At 47.2% G+C, this 16141-nt stretch overlaps 1 protein-coding gene across 1 annotated transcript in view; it reads left to right on the top strand.

Annotated features, from left to right (window-relative positions):
* Rell1 (RELT like 1) overlaps positions 1 to 16141 on the top strand; it is a 66621-nt gene that overhangs the window by 31678 nt on the left and 18802 nt on the right. The window contains exons 2-5 of the mRNA XM_059275066.1: positions 3247 to 3474; positions 5206 to 5277; positions 11767 to 11824; positions 14583 to 14819. Of these exons, the coding sequence (XP_059131049.1) occupies positions 3247 to 3474; positions 5206 to 5277; positions 11767 to 11824; positions 14583 to 14819 (595 nt within the window). The remainder of the gene's footprint in view (positions 1 to 3246; positions 3475 to 5205; positions 5278 to 11766; positions 11825 to 14582; positions 14820 to 16141) is intronic.

Raw genomic sequence — 16141 nt, 5'->3', positions numbered from 1 at the left:
CCTGGGACAGGAAGTGCATGTGTGGTAGGAGGAGGAAGGAAGAAAGGGAAGGAGGGAGGAGCAAGCAAAGCAGGCAGCCAACCAACCAGGCTTACGCAGAGCTATAAAGAAGTTAAATAAATGTTTCTGGTCTTGCACATATCTATGCATATGTAGATACATACATTTTTTTTTTTTTTTTTTGGTTTTTCAAGACAAGGTTTCTCTGTGTAGCTTTGTGCCTTTCCTGGAACTTGCTCTGTAGACCAGGCTGGCCTCAAACTCACAGAGATCCACCTGGCTCTGCCTCCCAAGTGCTGAGATTAAAGGCGTATGCCACCGCCACCCAGCACATCCGTACTTTTTATATGTATATCTGCATTGCTTAGTGGTAGGAATACATTGTAAGAAATACATCATCGGACAGCAGTACACTTACCTAAACTTAGATGGTGCAGCCTGCTGTCCCTTACAAGATATAGTCTGTTGACCCCGGGCTATAAACCTATACAACATATTACCCTACCAAATCCTTTAGACAGTGGTATTTGTGTATCTAACTACAAAAAGAACAGTTTAAAAAAAGGGGGAAATTTTATAATAATCAATGAGGTCTCTATTATATGTGCAATGCATTGTTATGAAAAGTCAGGTGCAGTGTATGTGTGTGCAGTGTGTGTGTGTGTGTGTGCGCGCGCGCGCGCGTGTGCATGTGCATGTGTTTGAGAAATAAGAAAGAAAATATGCTCTCTCAAATTCTAGACGTTGCCTGATAAAGTAATGAATGCAACCATTTACAAACGGAAGAAACCGGCAGTTTCCTTCACTGCTCAAAGATAATGGATATTTCCATGTGAGAAAGAAGCTGCCCTTTGTTTCATGGGCTCCGGTTTGCACAATTACGCTTCACTTTGATACTGCTGACTGCTGTTATGGCCGGTGCTCGTGTTTTACCGAGTGACTACAGTCACACAACACTCATCCTTCTTACCAACGTGTTCTCGAGAATGCTGTCTTTCTGACTTGGCGGTTTCTTTGGCAGGGTAGGTGACACTCCCTTTGTAGGAAGCTTCATTTTTGCCACTCCAGAGTCCGAGCTGAGACTTCATTCCAGCCAAACGCTGCCTTGTCCTTTGCTGTGCGCCCACCTGACCTCCTCCTCCTCCTCTCGTTTGCTACTTATTTTTCTGTGGCATTGCTCAGCCAGAGGCAGCAGGGACAGAGACTAAGCTCCGCTCTGTAACTGGCGGCGTCCTGAATTCCCGTAATCTTTTAGGCACCCCAACTCAGGTAAAATTGACCTTGGCTTTAACATGGAAAAGAATTTCAAGGCGAGCTGGTGTGAAGCAGAGGCAGAGTTTATCAGGAGAACTTTTAAGCAGGTCTTAAAGCAGGAGAGGTGCTCAGAAGAAAGTAACATACAGGAGCACAGGCGTGGGCCTCTTACAGGGTCTCCCATTGTCTTTACAAGGGACACCTAGAGCGCCTGGGTGGGTTTTGAAACTATTCTCTTCAGAGGGTTGCACAGGAGGTTCCTCGGGAGGAGTGGCGTGGACAGGGTTACAATTAATAAGGTGAAACTGTAGATCATTGGATACCAGAAGGTAAGCGGACTCACTGTGTAGAGTTCATAGTCTTGTTTGAGATCCCCAGAAAATAGGGGGTCATGAGGACTAGGGTCAGATACCTTCAGGCCCCGGTCTGATTCTTTGTTATTTCAAGATAAATTATTCATCCACCTCTCCATCTGTCTACCCTCCAACCCCGCCCATCCATCTATCCACTCTCCCAGCTGCCCATCCACCCATCATCTATTCATCCACTCATCATCCATCCATCCACCCACTCATCGTCCACCCATCATTCATCTGTCCGTCGGTCCATCCATCTGTATGTCGGTAGCCTACACAATTGTTTGTTGTGCTGTAGTTCTTGTTTCTCATCTAGGGAGAGGCTTCAGTCAGCCTCTGGAGTGAAGAGGCTCCTTTCGTCTCCATGTTCTCATGGTTTTCCCCATGTGTCCCACACAGGTTTTCTCTGCAGTCTGTTTTCTCTCTTTCCTAGGCACTTGTCATGATGGGGTGCCCAGGCTTTCTTTGCCTTCCTTTCCAGAGGCCACATGGCTCTTACACTGTCTGCCCTTTCAGGCTGCCTCTGGGAGAAGTCCATGTGATAGATCGAAAAGCAAACTTCGTTTTTCCAAACCACAGCTTCCTTTTTCTTGTGGACGGGCCCGAGTGCTGTTGTCTCTGAGCACACATGAATTCCTTCCATGTGACCTGATGCTACCTTCCCAGCTGCCACCTGGCAGTGGGCTAGTGTCCTTGTCCCTCTTGTCCCAGCTCCCAGCAGCCGCTCTCCACACAGCAGGCACACAGTACATGTTATTGAGATCAATGAATGACCGGGTGCATGGGCTTCTGTTCTTACATCTGGCCAGAAATCTGAGGCCACCCCTGGTTTTCTCCCTCTTGTTTGTGCCCTAACCATCTTAGTTCACTAAATCCCCCTGGAACATAAGCTACACGAGGACAAGATGTTTGTCTCTCTGACTCGGTGTGATGCACTTGCATTCCTGGAAAGTGCTGGACAGGAGGGTAAGCATTTGCTACGGCAGAAATGCTTGTGTGTGTTTGACCTGCAATAATTGGTTTCATAAGAAACAGAGACATTTGGTGCTTAGATCATTGTTCCTTGTCAGAGTGCTGCTAAAAGGTGGAGCTGGGCGTTCACCCCGTGTCTCCTGAGTCCTCACACATAACTTCTTCTTCTTTTTTTTTTTTTTTAAAGATTTATTTTATTTATTATGTATACAGTGTTCTGCCTGCATGTGTCTTTGCAGGCCAGAAGAGGGCACCAGATCTCATTACAGATGGTTGTGAGCCACCATGTGGTTGCTGGGAATTGAACTCATGACCTCTGGAAGAGCAGTCAGTGCTCTTAACCACTGAGCCATCTCTCCAGCCCCCACACATAACTTCTAAGCACTGTGCTGGAATACCCCTAACACGTGCATGCATATTCTGTGCGGGGCACTCTACTAAAACCCTGTGCCTTCTCCATCCTGTTACAGAGATCTCATAGTTGCAGGTGGTTTTGGACTGTTTCAGCTGTAGCCTGTGATCTCAACTTTTGTCCCCATGCAGCAGACCCCAGACCTGTGTATAGCTTGCAGCTTTTGGAGCACACAACATTGAATGGAAATGGAAATGTTTCCAGAGGGTCATCGCAAACATCTAACATAGCTGTGTGTCTCCCTCTTTGTAGACAACTCTGGCAACCATGCGTTACACTCCCGAGCAGAGACGACTCCGTCGTCACCCACCAATAATGCTGGGAATGGACACCCGGAATATATCGCGTATGTGCTTGTCCCTGTGTTCTTCATCATGGGTCTCCTTGGTGTCCTCATCTGCCACTTGCTTAAGAAGAAAGGCTATCGGTGTACGACAGAGGCCGAACAGGAAGTTGAAGAGGAAAAAGTAGAGAAGATAGGTAAGTAACCTTTGCTTCTTTTTTTTTTTTTTTTTAAAATGGGTCGAGGAACAGATACTAAATAAAAACCTTCATTTATAATTCATTTTTTGAATGAGGAAACTGTGTATTTTCTGCAGTAATCAGCATTTGAAACCTTGCCTACATTTACTGAATACTTGCTGAGTATTTACTTCAGAGCTTGGTAGCCTTGGGCCTGTTATTCTTGCTGTGTGTATTTATTTCTAATTTTATTGACATTCACTTTAATGAGGATAACCTCCACCTTGAAGGGTTATTGTGAAATTTTGAGACAAGGCGTTTTGGTGATTGGCACTTATAGCCACTCATAAACCTTAATCCTTGCTGCTACGTATTGAGTAAGATTCTAATAAGGATGGTAGGAACATGAAACGAGTCTCATCAGGTTTCTGGTGTTAATGTTCCGGGAGGGAGTTCTGCTAAAAATCTGAGTGACTGGACTTTATCTTATTAAGCGAATGGATGTAGGCATAGCGCAGTGGAGGTATGGCAAGAACTGGGGTTCCCATGGGAACGTCAGGGCGGCTCACCTTTTCCTCTGCATATGAGTTGTTAGTGTCGGGATACACCCCACAGATCCTGTTTTCCCCTCCTTTCCAGTCATGCCTTAGGGAGGTTTCCTGATGGGCCCGAGGGCTAGCTGATCACGCTCTACATCCCGCTCAGCCCTTCCGTGGCATCTTTGCAGAGAGGTGATATTTGGAGCTGGTCACCCGTGGAGCGTACCCGCAGGGCCCGTGGGGGAAGGTTTCTCAGTCCTTGCCAGCCTGCCGGACTGTTGATTTTTTCCACCCCCACTGACCTTTGAGGCTGAGGAACACGGGTGAACATGATGAGTCACGAGCAGCGAGTGAGCAAACCAGCCCTGAGTGTTTGTCAGCAGAGCAGAACTGGTGTAGGTTGGCTCAGCCAGCAGCTTCCACTGGGCCTGTCCAAACATCCCTGGGCCATGGGAGAGAAGCTTCCCTTGGGGTGCAGAGGACATTCGTGCAGGTACATGGGTGTGCCATTGCCCTCCTCATGCATCTTCCCAAGTGGGATGCAGTGTCTCCATTCAGTCTCTTCTGCTAAATAAATTATACAGATCGTTTCCAAGCGGAGGCTCGTTCCTCTTCCTGCTGACTGTCACATGTACTGCTGGTACTGAGTTCTCCAAGTCAACTGAACTTGTAAACAAGTAACAAGTGCCCAAATTTAGGTATCTTGTTTAGAAGGAAAAGAGCATTTATAAACATGGATGAATACTTGCTAAGGCAGCTGAAAACATAGGTCAGTAGACCCATTTTAGACAGCAAGCCTGCAACTAGATGAAACCCAAGGACGGTGGTGTTTCTTTTAGTTAGCCTTCGTGTTTCCCCTGAGGGTTTAAGGTAATAAGGAGAAATAAGAACAGCGGGGACAGATGTAAATGCATTCCTGTATTGTCATACAAAGTGAGTGGGTATTTGGTCTTGAGGAGGGATTGATGGACAGCCCTGAGCCTTTTTCTTTTGATTTTAAAACATGTTCTGCCAAGGAACTCAAAGCTGTGACATCGGGAAGGTGGGGGCTGAAGGACCAAAGGCAGACTCTTAGCACTGTATGAGGGTGCTTGAACTTTCTGGAAGTGGTTCGGTGAGGTCTTGGGCTCCAAGGTGAATGTCTCGAGCCCATTCGCTGCTCTTGTCGCTGGTGACATTTATAATACTGTCCTGTCTTTTTCTCTTTTAGAGTTGAATGACAGTGTAAATGAAAACAGTGACACCGTTGGGCAGATTGTCCACTACATCATGAAGAATGAAGGTAGGAATATGTTCCTGTTTCGGGGCGTGTCTGTCTCATTAGCAATCTAGAGTCAGAATTTGAACGGCTTCTCACTGCTTTTCTCTGAGCTCTGTAATACCTCAACTTCTGGCATTGCCCCAACGACGTTTGCCTCTGTGGGTGTCTGGTGGCCTCAGTGTCCATTGCAGAGGACCAGCCCTCAAGTTGATAGCTTCTGGTCAAACCATGCTTTACATGACTTTATAACGCCTCCGTTTCCTCCCAGAGAGTGAGAGCCACACTCCTGCTTGGTACACGGCACTGTGAAATAGCGCACGTGAAATGCTGAATGTCATAAGGATTCACATCTTACCTAGTTCTTGGTTTTCCACACTTAAACATTGTAAAATCTATAAAACGTAAAATTTACTGTTTTCAGGGACCGGGGAGAAGGCTCAGTGGGTAAATGCTTGTTTCACGAACGTGAGACATAAACTTGATCCCCAGGACCCAGGTTAGAACTGGAGAGTGGCAGCAAGTTCCTGTTACACAGGTGCTGGGCGGGTGGGTACAGCAGGGGCCTGGCGTGCACTGACCAGCCGGTTTAGCCAATTGGTGAGCCCCAGGTTCATTGAGACAACCTGTCTCCAAATAAGAGGAGAGTGATTGGGGAAGACACCTTTGACTTTCAGCTTCCATGTGTGCACACGTATACATACACTTTCCCATGTACCACACCTGCCTGTGTATGTGTGTGTGTGTGGGGGGGTGTACACATACACACACACACACACACACACACACACACACACACACACACACACTTTTACCAGTTTGACCATTTGGAGGTGGAGAATTCAGTAGCATCCGTGTCCATTCCAAGTGCTACACGAGTGTCATCACTCTTCCAGAACTTCCTCAATATCCCTGAAATATGCTTGTTTCTCACCCTGTTCCTTCCTCCCCAAACTGCTTGCAAACGCCGCTTTGCTTCCTGCCTCTGAGGTTTGTATCTTATGGGAAGAGCTTAAGCACTAGGACTTCAGTGTTTTTTCTTTTTTTTTTTTTTCTTTTTTTTTTTTGAGATAGGGTCTCATGTAGTCCAGGCTGGCTTTGAACTCAATATATAGCTAAGGATGGTCCTGAACCCAGGTCATCCTTCCCCCGGGAAGCTAAATGCTGGGGTTATAGACACGTGCCACTATGCTCAGACTTATGAAATGTATTTCAAGCCAACTTTGGAAGTGAAGAATTCAATTGTTATTAAGTAAGTTAGGGACATTGTTCTGAATGGTGGGGGTTATCTTAATAGGTTAAGATTTTCTGTTGCTATAAGTGAGTAGCACAAGCTTGATAGTTTATAAAGAACAGAAGTTTATGTAGCTCACCATTCCAGAGGCTAGCAAATCCACGCATGGGGCCAGCATCTGCTTGGCGTCTGGGGAAGGCCTTCATCACTGCATTCTGACCTGGGGACCCGAAAAGACAGAGCAATCATCTCAAAAAGAACGTGCCTTTATGACAAGGCCACTCCCTCACTTACCCATGAGTCCAAGAATCCGTGAGCAGACCGGAATGTTCATTAGGGCAGAGCCCTCCTGACCCAGTCACCCTGAGGCCCCACCTCCAAATGCCATCAGTGTGACTTTGGGGGATCGTGTTCCCAACACATGAATGAATTTCAGGCCACACCCGAACCAGGGTAACATCTTTGCTCTGAGTAATTTTTAAGGTCTGTGGCACTCCTCGCCCCTTTGCTGACATGCTACATGTGTGTGTCTCCATCAGCACATAACACCCTTCCCCCATCAGCCCTTTTCTGGGACCCCCCCACGCCAGTATTCAGTGAGCGTGTCCGCCTGGTCCAGCCTGAGATCTTCAGCTGTTTTCTAGCCGTGCTTATGTCTTTGGCTTAGGTCTGGTAGTTTGCTCTGGGTTCTCGCCTAATTCTCAACACATCCATGTAAAGTTGGTGTGTACTCAGTTTACAGGTGAAGCAAGGGAGGTCCCAGGGTTTAGGTTCCCCTGGTTAGTGCCTTCTGTCTAGTTCCAGCTACAGGGCCCCTTTCAACCACGCAGCGCTGTGTCTCGATTTCAGTTTTGATAGTTTGAAAAAAAAAGTAGGTAAACCAACTTAGACAACATAGGATTTGTCTTCCTGAGGCTTCCCATCGGGGCCTAGGATTTGCCAGTACTGGGTTTGCGCACACTAGTTTATGATCTAGTCTTTTTCATGTTGACTCTGAGCGAAAATTCTCCGCTGTAAGGGACAAGCACATCGTTGTCCCAACTTGTTTCTGTCGTTAGCCCAACTTCAAACTTTATTTCAATTTAAACTTTACTGTCACTTTCCAAAACTGACACTCTATATTTATAAATTGTAACCGCCCCCCGGGCGGTGGTGGCGCACGCCTTTAATCCCAGAACTCGGGAGGCAGAGGCAGGCGGATCTCTGTGAGTTCGAGGCCAGCCTGGGCTACCAAGTGAGTTCCAGGAAAGGCGCAAAGCTACACAGAGAAACCCTGTCTCGAAAAACAAACAAACAAACAAAAAAAACAAAAAAAAAACATACTCCAAACTTTTCTTAAGAAATTAAAAGGGAATAATATGAAGCACACTCTCTCCATTAACGTTTTCCCATGTTTTTTTTTTTTTTACCCCTCTGTCACATAGTTTTAAACATTCACGGTATTGATATATGAGCAGCTTTCTGTCTTGAATTTTTAATTTGTCAGATGGGTAAATTTAATCTATAGCCATGATGTTTTTCAAATGAAGCAAAGCTGGGGTTTAATAAGATTTAATATAGATTTAAGCCCGAGAAAGGGGTTGAAAATGAGGCCGAAGGTGTACACACTAAGAAGCCAGAGTCCCCTGGCGGCGGCGTTCTTGCCTTGTCTTTGGTTTTCGAGATCAGTTTTGGCTTAGGTCACTGTCCCTCGGGGGTTGACTCTAGCAGCTGACCTGCTGGGCAGGCACATTTTTATTGTTGTACTGTCACTGTGGCACTACATAGTTCTTGAAGATTTATTTTGAAATTTTAAGTGTGTGTGTGTGTGTGTGTGTGTGTGTGTGTACTGCAGATGCCTGGGAAGGCTAGAGGTGTTAGATCTCCCAAGTGGCTGTGAGCTGATCGCCATGGTGTCGGGAATCAAGCTTGAGTTCTTTGCAAGAGCGGTGTGTGTGCTCTTAACCACCGAGTCGTATCTCCAAACCATACCATGCTTCCAACATAGGGTGTGCGGAGTTTTCCCACCCAAGCAGCTCTTCACCTCTGAATGCCCGCTCGACAGCCCATTTAGTTCACCTCTGACTCTGCCTGGGAGTGAGTGTGGTATACCACAGGCTAAGCTTAGTTCCACAAGGCTGCCCGACTTTACATGGCCAGTTCTGTTCCTCTAACTTACACACTGAGAATCTAAGAATCCCTCCAGGCCCCTCTCCAGGTTTGCTGGTTTGCTAGAACAGCTCACAGAACTCAGGGATATACTGTTACATTTAGCAATCTGTTAAAAGGATAGAACACAGGACAAAGGATGGAAGGAGAGGCATGGGGCCAGGTATTGGGAGCCAGGGGCTGGGGCTGAGAGCTACCGCCCTCTAATCACGGGGCCTTTTACTGACTGCACCCTGACTCACCTCATTAACATACACTCAGGTATGATCCAGTAGCTCATTATGAATAACAAAGGACACTCCTCTTTGACTCAGGAAATTTCACTCAGGAAATTCTCAGGGTTTTAGGAGCTCTTTGACACACCCACACACACTGATCGTTTTTCTTCCTGATGCCAAGCATTAGAGTAACCCAAGTGCCGTCTCTTAAGTTATCTTGCCCTATAGAGCTGAACTGAGCAGTGTCCGTGTGGTCAGTGGGGTTTTCGTGCATTGTGTAGAAGTTTGGAAAGCATTAAGTGTTATTTATTAAGCGGGTACAATGTTATTCATTAAGCAGCGCTGTTTACCGTGGGAGAAAAGCCACAAGGCACAACAAAACCCACTGTAAGAGTTTATTAGGGGAAGGGAACAGAAGGGGTGTGCATAGGCCTATGGAATGACTGTGCAGGAAGAGCAAGGAAGAATAGGTGGAACCCGCTCTTAGAGGTCCATCCCCTACCCATGTGGTTACGTAGCTACGCTACGCATGTTTTACTTAACAGGCTCTTGTTTTCTCAGGGAACTTTAAATGATTCTCTTACGAATGCTTATCATTATAATTTTTATTACAGCCAGCATTGGCATCATTCCCTTTTGTTATTTTTTTTTTCTCTTTTGTTAAAGTTTGGTAAGTGATGGCCAAGTACAAACTGGCCACTTACTGTCCATTTTATATAAGCCGTATCTGAGACTATGTACCTTGCTATTTCATCTTGTTATTTCTAAGGAAGCACACAGAGCTAGCCTTGTTTAAAGGAAGAGTGGTTGCTGTAGATCAGTTTGGAAGATGGAAGTCCAAGATCAGGCAGCCTCATTGATTTGACTCTGGTGAGGGTCCGCTTGGCTGGGTCCCGTCTTAGTGGCCAGCAGCATGTTGGAAGTGTGGGTGAAAGGAAGAGAACACAGGTAACCAGGAAGCAGAGAGAGAGAGAGAGAGAGAGAGAGAGAGAGAGAGAGAGAGAGAGAGAGGGAGAGAGAGGGAGGGAGAGAGAGGGAGAGAGAGAGAGAGAGGGAAGGAGGGAGGGAGGGAGGGAGGGAGAGAAGGAGGGAGGGCGAGCGCATCTCCCTCCTTGTGCAGGCTAGGACTCAAATCCAGGGACTTGTGCATGCTTAAGCACACACTCTGCGCTGAGCTACACCCCCCAGCCTTCTCATTTTTATACCGACCCCTTTTGGGAACTGAGGGAGAGAGGGTACTTCAAGAGCTGTCTGACTTCTGAGGGTGGGTCCAGTAACCTATCACCTTCACTCGATTTTCAAAGGGTGGACCACTTCCCATAGCACCACCTCCCACGTGGCCAGGGTGCTGCCATCATGTACCAAACTCCAGAGAGAATAGCATCAAAGAGTAGGTAGCCAAGGATAGCAATGGTAACACGGACAGAAGCCGTCCTGGGGACCAAGGATAGCAATGGTAACACCTATAGAAGCCGTCCTGGGGACCAAGGATAGCAATGGTAACACCTATAGAAGCCGTCCTGGGGACCAAGGATAGCAATGGTAACACCTATAGAAGCCGTCCTGGGGACCAAGGACAGCAATGGTAACACCTACAGAAGCCGTCCTGGGGACCAAGGATAGCAATGGTAACACCTACAGAAGCCGTCCTGGGGACCAAGCTCTCAACACAGGTGGTGGACGAGCCACATCCAAACCAAAGCAACAAACCGGCCTGTTATCTGAAAGAAAACTATTTTCCTGACTCCTCACGAACAGTCAAAAGGGAAAATGACTTGTATCACAGGATTATGAAGTGTGTTTTGTGGAGTCAATGTGGTTTTGTTGTTGTTATGTGGGTGGAGATATTGTGGATCTAATTTTAGTGCTTTTTTTTTTTTAATAAAAAAAGCTTTTGGTTTTATATCAAAACTTGTGTTTGGCAATGGTTTTAGACACCCTCACAGTTGTGAAGGGCAAAAAAGAAAAGTACTTTTTTAGGAAAGGGGTGACATGTATAAGTATTTCTTAAAAATAACCCTCATCCTCATGGATTGCTAAAAGTTGGAGTGAGGTGTTGGAGACCATGGAGCAGCCCCAAATGAAAACAACAAGAACTTTATTCTCTCTTATACATAAGGCAACAGATATGCCACAGGTCATAAGCAGATATGGATCTTTGGTATCGTATTTTTATGAGGGGATGGGTAGAGAACAAAAACTGGATGGGGCTATGAGGAAGTCAGGTTGTGAGGCACACGTAGCATGTGAATCCTTAGCTCTCAACACGTCCAGCATCAGAGTTGGAGCTAGAGGTAATTGTCCTCTGGGGATGTCATTTGAATGTAAAATGTTACATGCCACCATCTGCTCACAGGGTAAATAGTAATTCTTTTATTCTTTCCTCTCTGGGGCGTTTACTGTGATAAGTCATGAGAACAGTGCTTTAAGAACCAATGGAAAAGGTTAGGAGTTGGTAATAGCTTTCGGCCCTGGCAGTTAAGTGGCCAAACGACACTTGGCATTCAGAGCAGCTTTGACTGACCACTCTGTAAGAAGTAGGATCGGAGGGCGTGGGTGTGGGTCAAGCCTGAAAGCTTAGGCTGGGTTTGCTTTTGTTGACAACGCACATACTTGGGATTTTAAAGACTGAACATTGTAAGTCTAAATTAAGTCCTCCTGTGTCACATAAATTTGAATGATTTGTCCTGACTCGGGCTCTTGTTAGTCCAAGCGGAGAGCAAAGGCAGTCGGCCACCTGCAAAGTAAGCCTTCCCCGTTCTTCATCCGGGACCCTGGAATCTCCTCAACCTTCTTCCGGGAACTCCTCTGTGGACTGAAGGGAGGCCTGAGGTGTTTCCGTGACAGCTTTTCTAACGTGGTGGCTGTGATTACTCACTCACCTCACTTAGTTCCTTTTCTTTTTCTCTTCAGCGAATGCAGATATTTTGAAAGCCATGGTAGCTGACAACAGCGTGGCCGATGTTGAAAGGTGAGTGTCTCTCTCCTGTGGATGGAGACAGTTTTCATTTGTTCAGATGGATGCCATTGGTATTCTGCTCAGCTGGCGCTGGCCTCTAGCCTTGGCTACTGTGACGTTTGAGGTCAGGCAGGTCTTTGCTGAGAGGTACAAGGAGGACTGTTAAACAGAGTCCTTCATCTCTGCTCATTGGGTGACAGAGCGCTACCGCGCCTTCAGAGTGTGACAACCTAAAATGTCTCCACACACTGTCAGTATTCCTTGGGAGACCATCACCCATCGATTGGCACTCTAGGGATAGGGTCCAGAACCACTCGGTGTCGAGGGCGAGAGCTGGGGGGGATTAGAAGATAAAGAAGACAGAAAGCTGGGACCAGGAGCTCTTGTGTAAGCCGATGGCTTGTGCCAAGCAAGTTTATTAAGAAGTGCAGCATCTTATATGCAGTTGTCGTGTGGAAAATGGGATACAGTCGGTGGAAAGCGATCATACAACGGGGTGCAGTCAGCAGGAAGCCAGTCAAGGGTGTTGCACAAGGGAAACTCCAGTGCTCCACTGCTGAGCCCACAGCGGCCGGGGGACTGCTAACCACCACTCCTTAGGCTGGGAAGCATTGAGTTCTCAGGATGAAGTTGAGGCTCCCCCAAGGCCCTGCCCCCAGGCTTTGGCTGGCTCTGCCAAGCATAGTCCTGGTTTTAGACAAGGAGCCATGCTGCTTCTCCATATGTACACCAGGGCCTCAGAGAAAGCTTGGATCAGCCTAGCGCCCGGCAACCCTGGTTGACAACTGTGTGTTCAAGGCTAGCGTTGGAGAAAGGGAAGTCAGTGGCTAAGAGTGAGAGCCTAGGTTCAGAGCTGTAGAGAGATATGTCCTGCCTCTGTGTGGTGGGCAAGTTAACTGAGCCTGCTGAGCTCCAGATCCATTGTCTGCAAACCACTGTGCCAATTTCACTGCATTATGACCAAGAACACAGAGCACTTCAGGTTTAGAATGCCTGCTGCCATCTGTTTCTGTATTACCGGTTGTAGGGTATGGCTGTGGAGTACCAGATTCCATTGTAATTATCTATAGATGACAGTATGTCTAGACAAGTCTCCATTTTGCTAATCAGGAGCATTGATTGGGTGCAGGATACAGTGTGGGATAGAGCAGGGCGGTCACAGATCTTGGCTCTAAAGGGATTCAGCCGGCGGGGCATAGAGATGGGTGTGTAAGGGCTTATGAGAGGTGCAGACTGGAGTTTGGGGTTTCTGGGGACCAGAAGAAGGTCAATAAGAAAGAAGTGCCCCCTGTGCTGGGTGTTCCAAACAGGTGCTGGTGTAGACAGGTCCTGTACACAGTCCAGTTGTGAATGGTGGTTTGGGTGGCTGAGGATATGCTGCAGGAAGTGGCAGGATGTTGGGTTAGGGTGGAGTGGTGTGAAAAGAAGCATCTGCTTTTTGTGTGGCCCTTGCAAAGTACACCTAACACCTCTTTAATGTGAATGTGTTTGTCAGATGTTGGATGTACACATTAGAGGGGTCCTGTAGAACACCGGGCTGCATGCCCAGGGGGCTCTGGCCAAATGTCTTCTGGGTTCGCCAGGTGATCACCATTGTCTCTAAACACAGTCTGTAGCTGTGGGCCTGAGTGTGGGGGCTCAACAGTGTGATTTTATTTCTAGGTTTGGATCTCCAAACCACTTAGGTGCTATTTATTTTACTGGGTAAGATATTTGGCTTCTTTGAGCTCCAATGTCTATGGTGGTATTGTGTTCCCCAAAATATTGTGCACCCTAATAAACTTATCTGGGGTCAGAGAACAGAACAGCCACTAGATATAGTGGCCAGAAAATGGTGGCACACATTTTCTATTACTTGGGAGGCAGAGATCCATCCGGATCTCTGAGTTTCAAGTCACACTGGAAACAGCCAGGTATGGTGACTCACGCCTTTAATCCCAGGAAGTGAGCCTTTAATCCCAGAAAGCAGAAAGGTATAGAAGGCGTGAGGACCAGGAACTAGAGCTGGTTAAGCTTTTAGGCTTTGAGCAGCACAGTTCAGCTGAGAGGCATCCAATCTGAGGAAACAGGATCACCTGAGGAATTGGCGAGGTGAGGAAGCTGTGGCTTGTTCTGCTTCTCTGATCTTCCCGCATTCACCCCAATACCTGGCTTAAGACCTGATAAGATTTGTGCTACAAATGTCCTCATTTTTATGATGAGGAAATTAATGCATATGCCATAAAGGTCTCTGAGGATTTATTAAATTAACACATAAAACGTTCTTAGGAGACAGTTGGCTCCTATTCCAGTCAGCCACATCAGCATCTATTTCTATGTCTTGACCTAAGATTTTCCTTTGATGTAATAGACAGATTGGATTCTATCTTCTGACAATCTTAAGTCTTCTGATAATTGTGGTTCCCCCCCATCCCCCACCCCATGGCACATGCCGGGCATCTTGCTTGGAGTTCCAGACAGATGATTGGCTGTGTGTGAGCAATCAGTGTGATTGCATGGGAAGGAGGATGGGAGTATTGGAGAAGAATCTAATACTGTGAAGTCAAATTGTGTATCGTCTTTGGAAACAGTGGCATATTCCCCCAGCCCATTGTTTAGAATGAGCAGTTGTTGCGTGAGAGCCTGGGGCCGGTTCCCAAAGTTCATTTGTACAATTGAAGGTTTGTTTTGCTTAAACCTTCCTGCATCTTGGGGAGCAACTGCCATCACCGGGATTTCGTCTAAGTAGCCATTTTTATCTTTTCTTTCTCTTTTTCCTCCCCACCTTCAGCCCTGTGACCCCTAGCACCCCGGGGAGCCCACCTGTGAGTCCTGGGCCCTTGTCACCAGGGGGCACCCCAGGGAAGCATGTCTGCGGCCACCATCTGCACACAGTGGGAGGTGTCGTTGAGCGGGACGTGTGCCAACGCTGTAGGCACAAGCGATGGCACTTCATAAGACCCACCAACAAGTCCAAAGAGGGCCGGCCGCGGCGTCAAGGGGAGGTCACGGTCCTCTCTGTTGGCAGGTAAGGTGTCCCTGGTGTTGCTTGGGTGGGACCTGGTTGCCGTGGTTACAGGTTTTATACTTAACTTTTCATTTGAGGGTAAGTTCTCCTGAGCCTGGCTTCTTAGATGTGTCCTGGTCTGAATCCTGGGTGTTTCTGACAGACCAGACAGCTTTTGATAGTTCATATAGAACATGTTTTAAGGCAATTAATTACTCTCTGTAATAGCTGGAGTCCAGACTCCCAACTGTGTCCAGGACACACGCGTTTCTGTTTCTCTGGTGAGAATCTAAAACAGGTGATCAGGTCAGTGTGTGGCTTTTCACACAGCTATCCAGAGCTTCAGGCCCCTTGCGTTCATGACTCTGCAGGTTGTAAACAGAGATTGTGGGGGAGACGCTCTGAAAAGGGGTTCTTAGTGAAACCAGCCTGAGGGTGGGTGATATGTATCATTTATTTGACTCACCTGCCATTGGCTCCTGTTGATCATTTGTCTTCACCAGAGTTCCCGGCAGTCAGGAAATGTCATGCTGCCGTGCATCAAGAATATAGAAAGACAGATTTGGTCCAGAACTTTCCAGTCTCTGCCACTTAAGAGCCACACCAGTGACACTGAGTGCTTTCTTTGAGGTCACCTCTGCTGTGTACTGGGTACCTCAGTTCCAAAGCATCATTTCCTTGTGACCCACATGTGAGGTGAAGATCCTGCTGTTTGATGGACATCTTAGTGAGACTTGACCTGAGCAAGTCTGCAGGGGACACTTGTGGAGTTTGAGCTTATACAGGAAGTGCATTGCCTAGGAATGTGTCACACGGGGAAAGGTCAGCCCTGCGGGAGTCAGGCAAGGTAAGCGATGCAGTTAAGTTAGGACAAGTCTCTAGGGCGAGCTGCCTGGACTCACTGCATGGACCCTGATCCAGTCCTGGCACCACTACTTACAGACTGTTACGTCACAGCGTGCCTCAGTTTCCCCCTGCACAAAGTGAGAAGGCAATCACACCCACCTCTCAGAGCCTCTGTCAAAACACTAAAATGGTGACTCGGTTAAAGGTTTCAGAATGGTTTGGGGCTCATAAGCGTTCAAGGAACAGTGGCAGTTCTAAACACTGTGATTGTAATTTTCACTTGGTTGAGTCTCGTCCCGTGTTAACGGTAACCACAAGGCTGAGGAATGTCTGCCGCTCACAGCAGAGCAGCGCAGCTCATGAGCAGACTTAATAAAGGTCCGCATTAAGAGGCCGAGTCATGGGACTTTACGAGTGCAGTGAACGAGAACTGAAGCTGTTAGACGGAGCACATTCTGTTTTCTCTTTGAAAACGTGCGGAAAGTTAGTTCTCCGCT

The sequence above is a fragment of the Peromyscus eremicus genome, chromosome 10 (assembly GCF_949786415.1).
Source record: "Peromyscus eremicus chromosome 10, PerEre_H2_v1, whole genome shotgun sequence".
Lineage (NCBI taxonomy): Eukaryota > Metazoa > Chordata > Mammalia > Rodentia > Cricetidae > Peromyscus > Peromyscus eremicus.
This window is presented reverse-complemented; position numbering and strand designations above follow the sequence as displayed.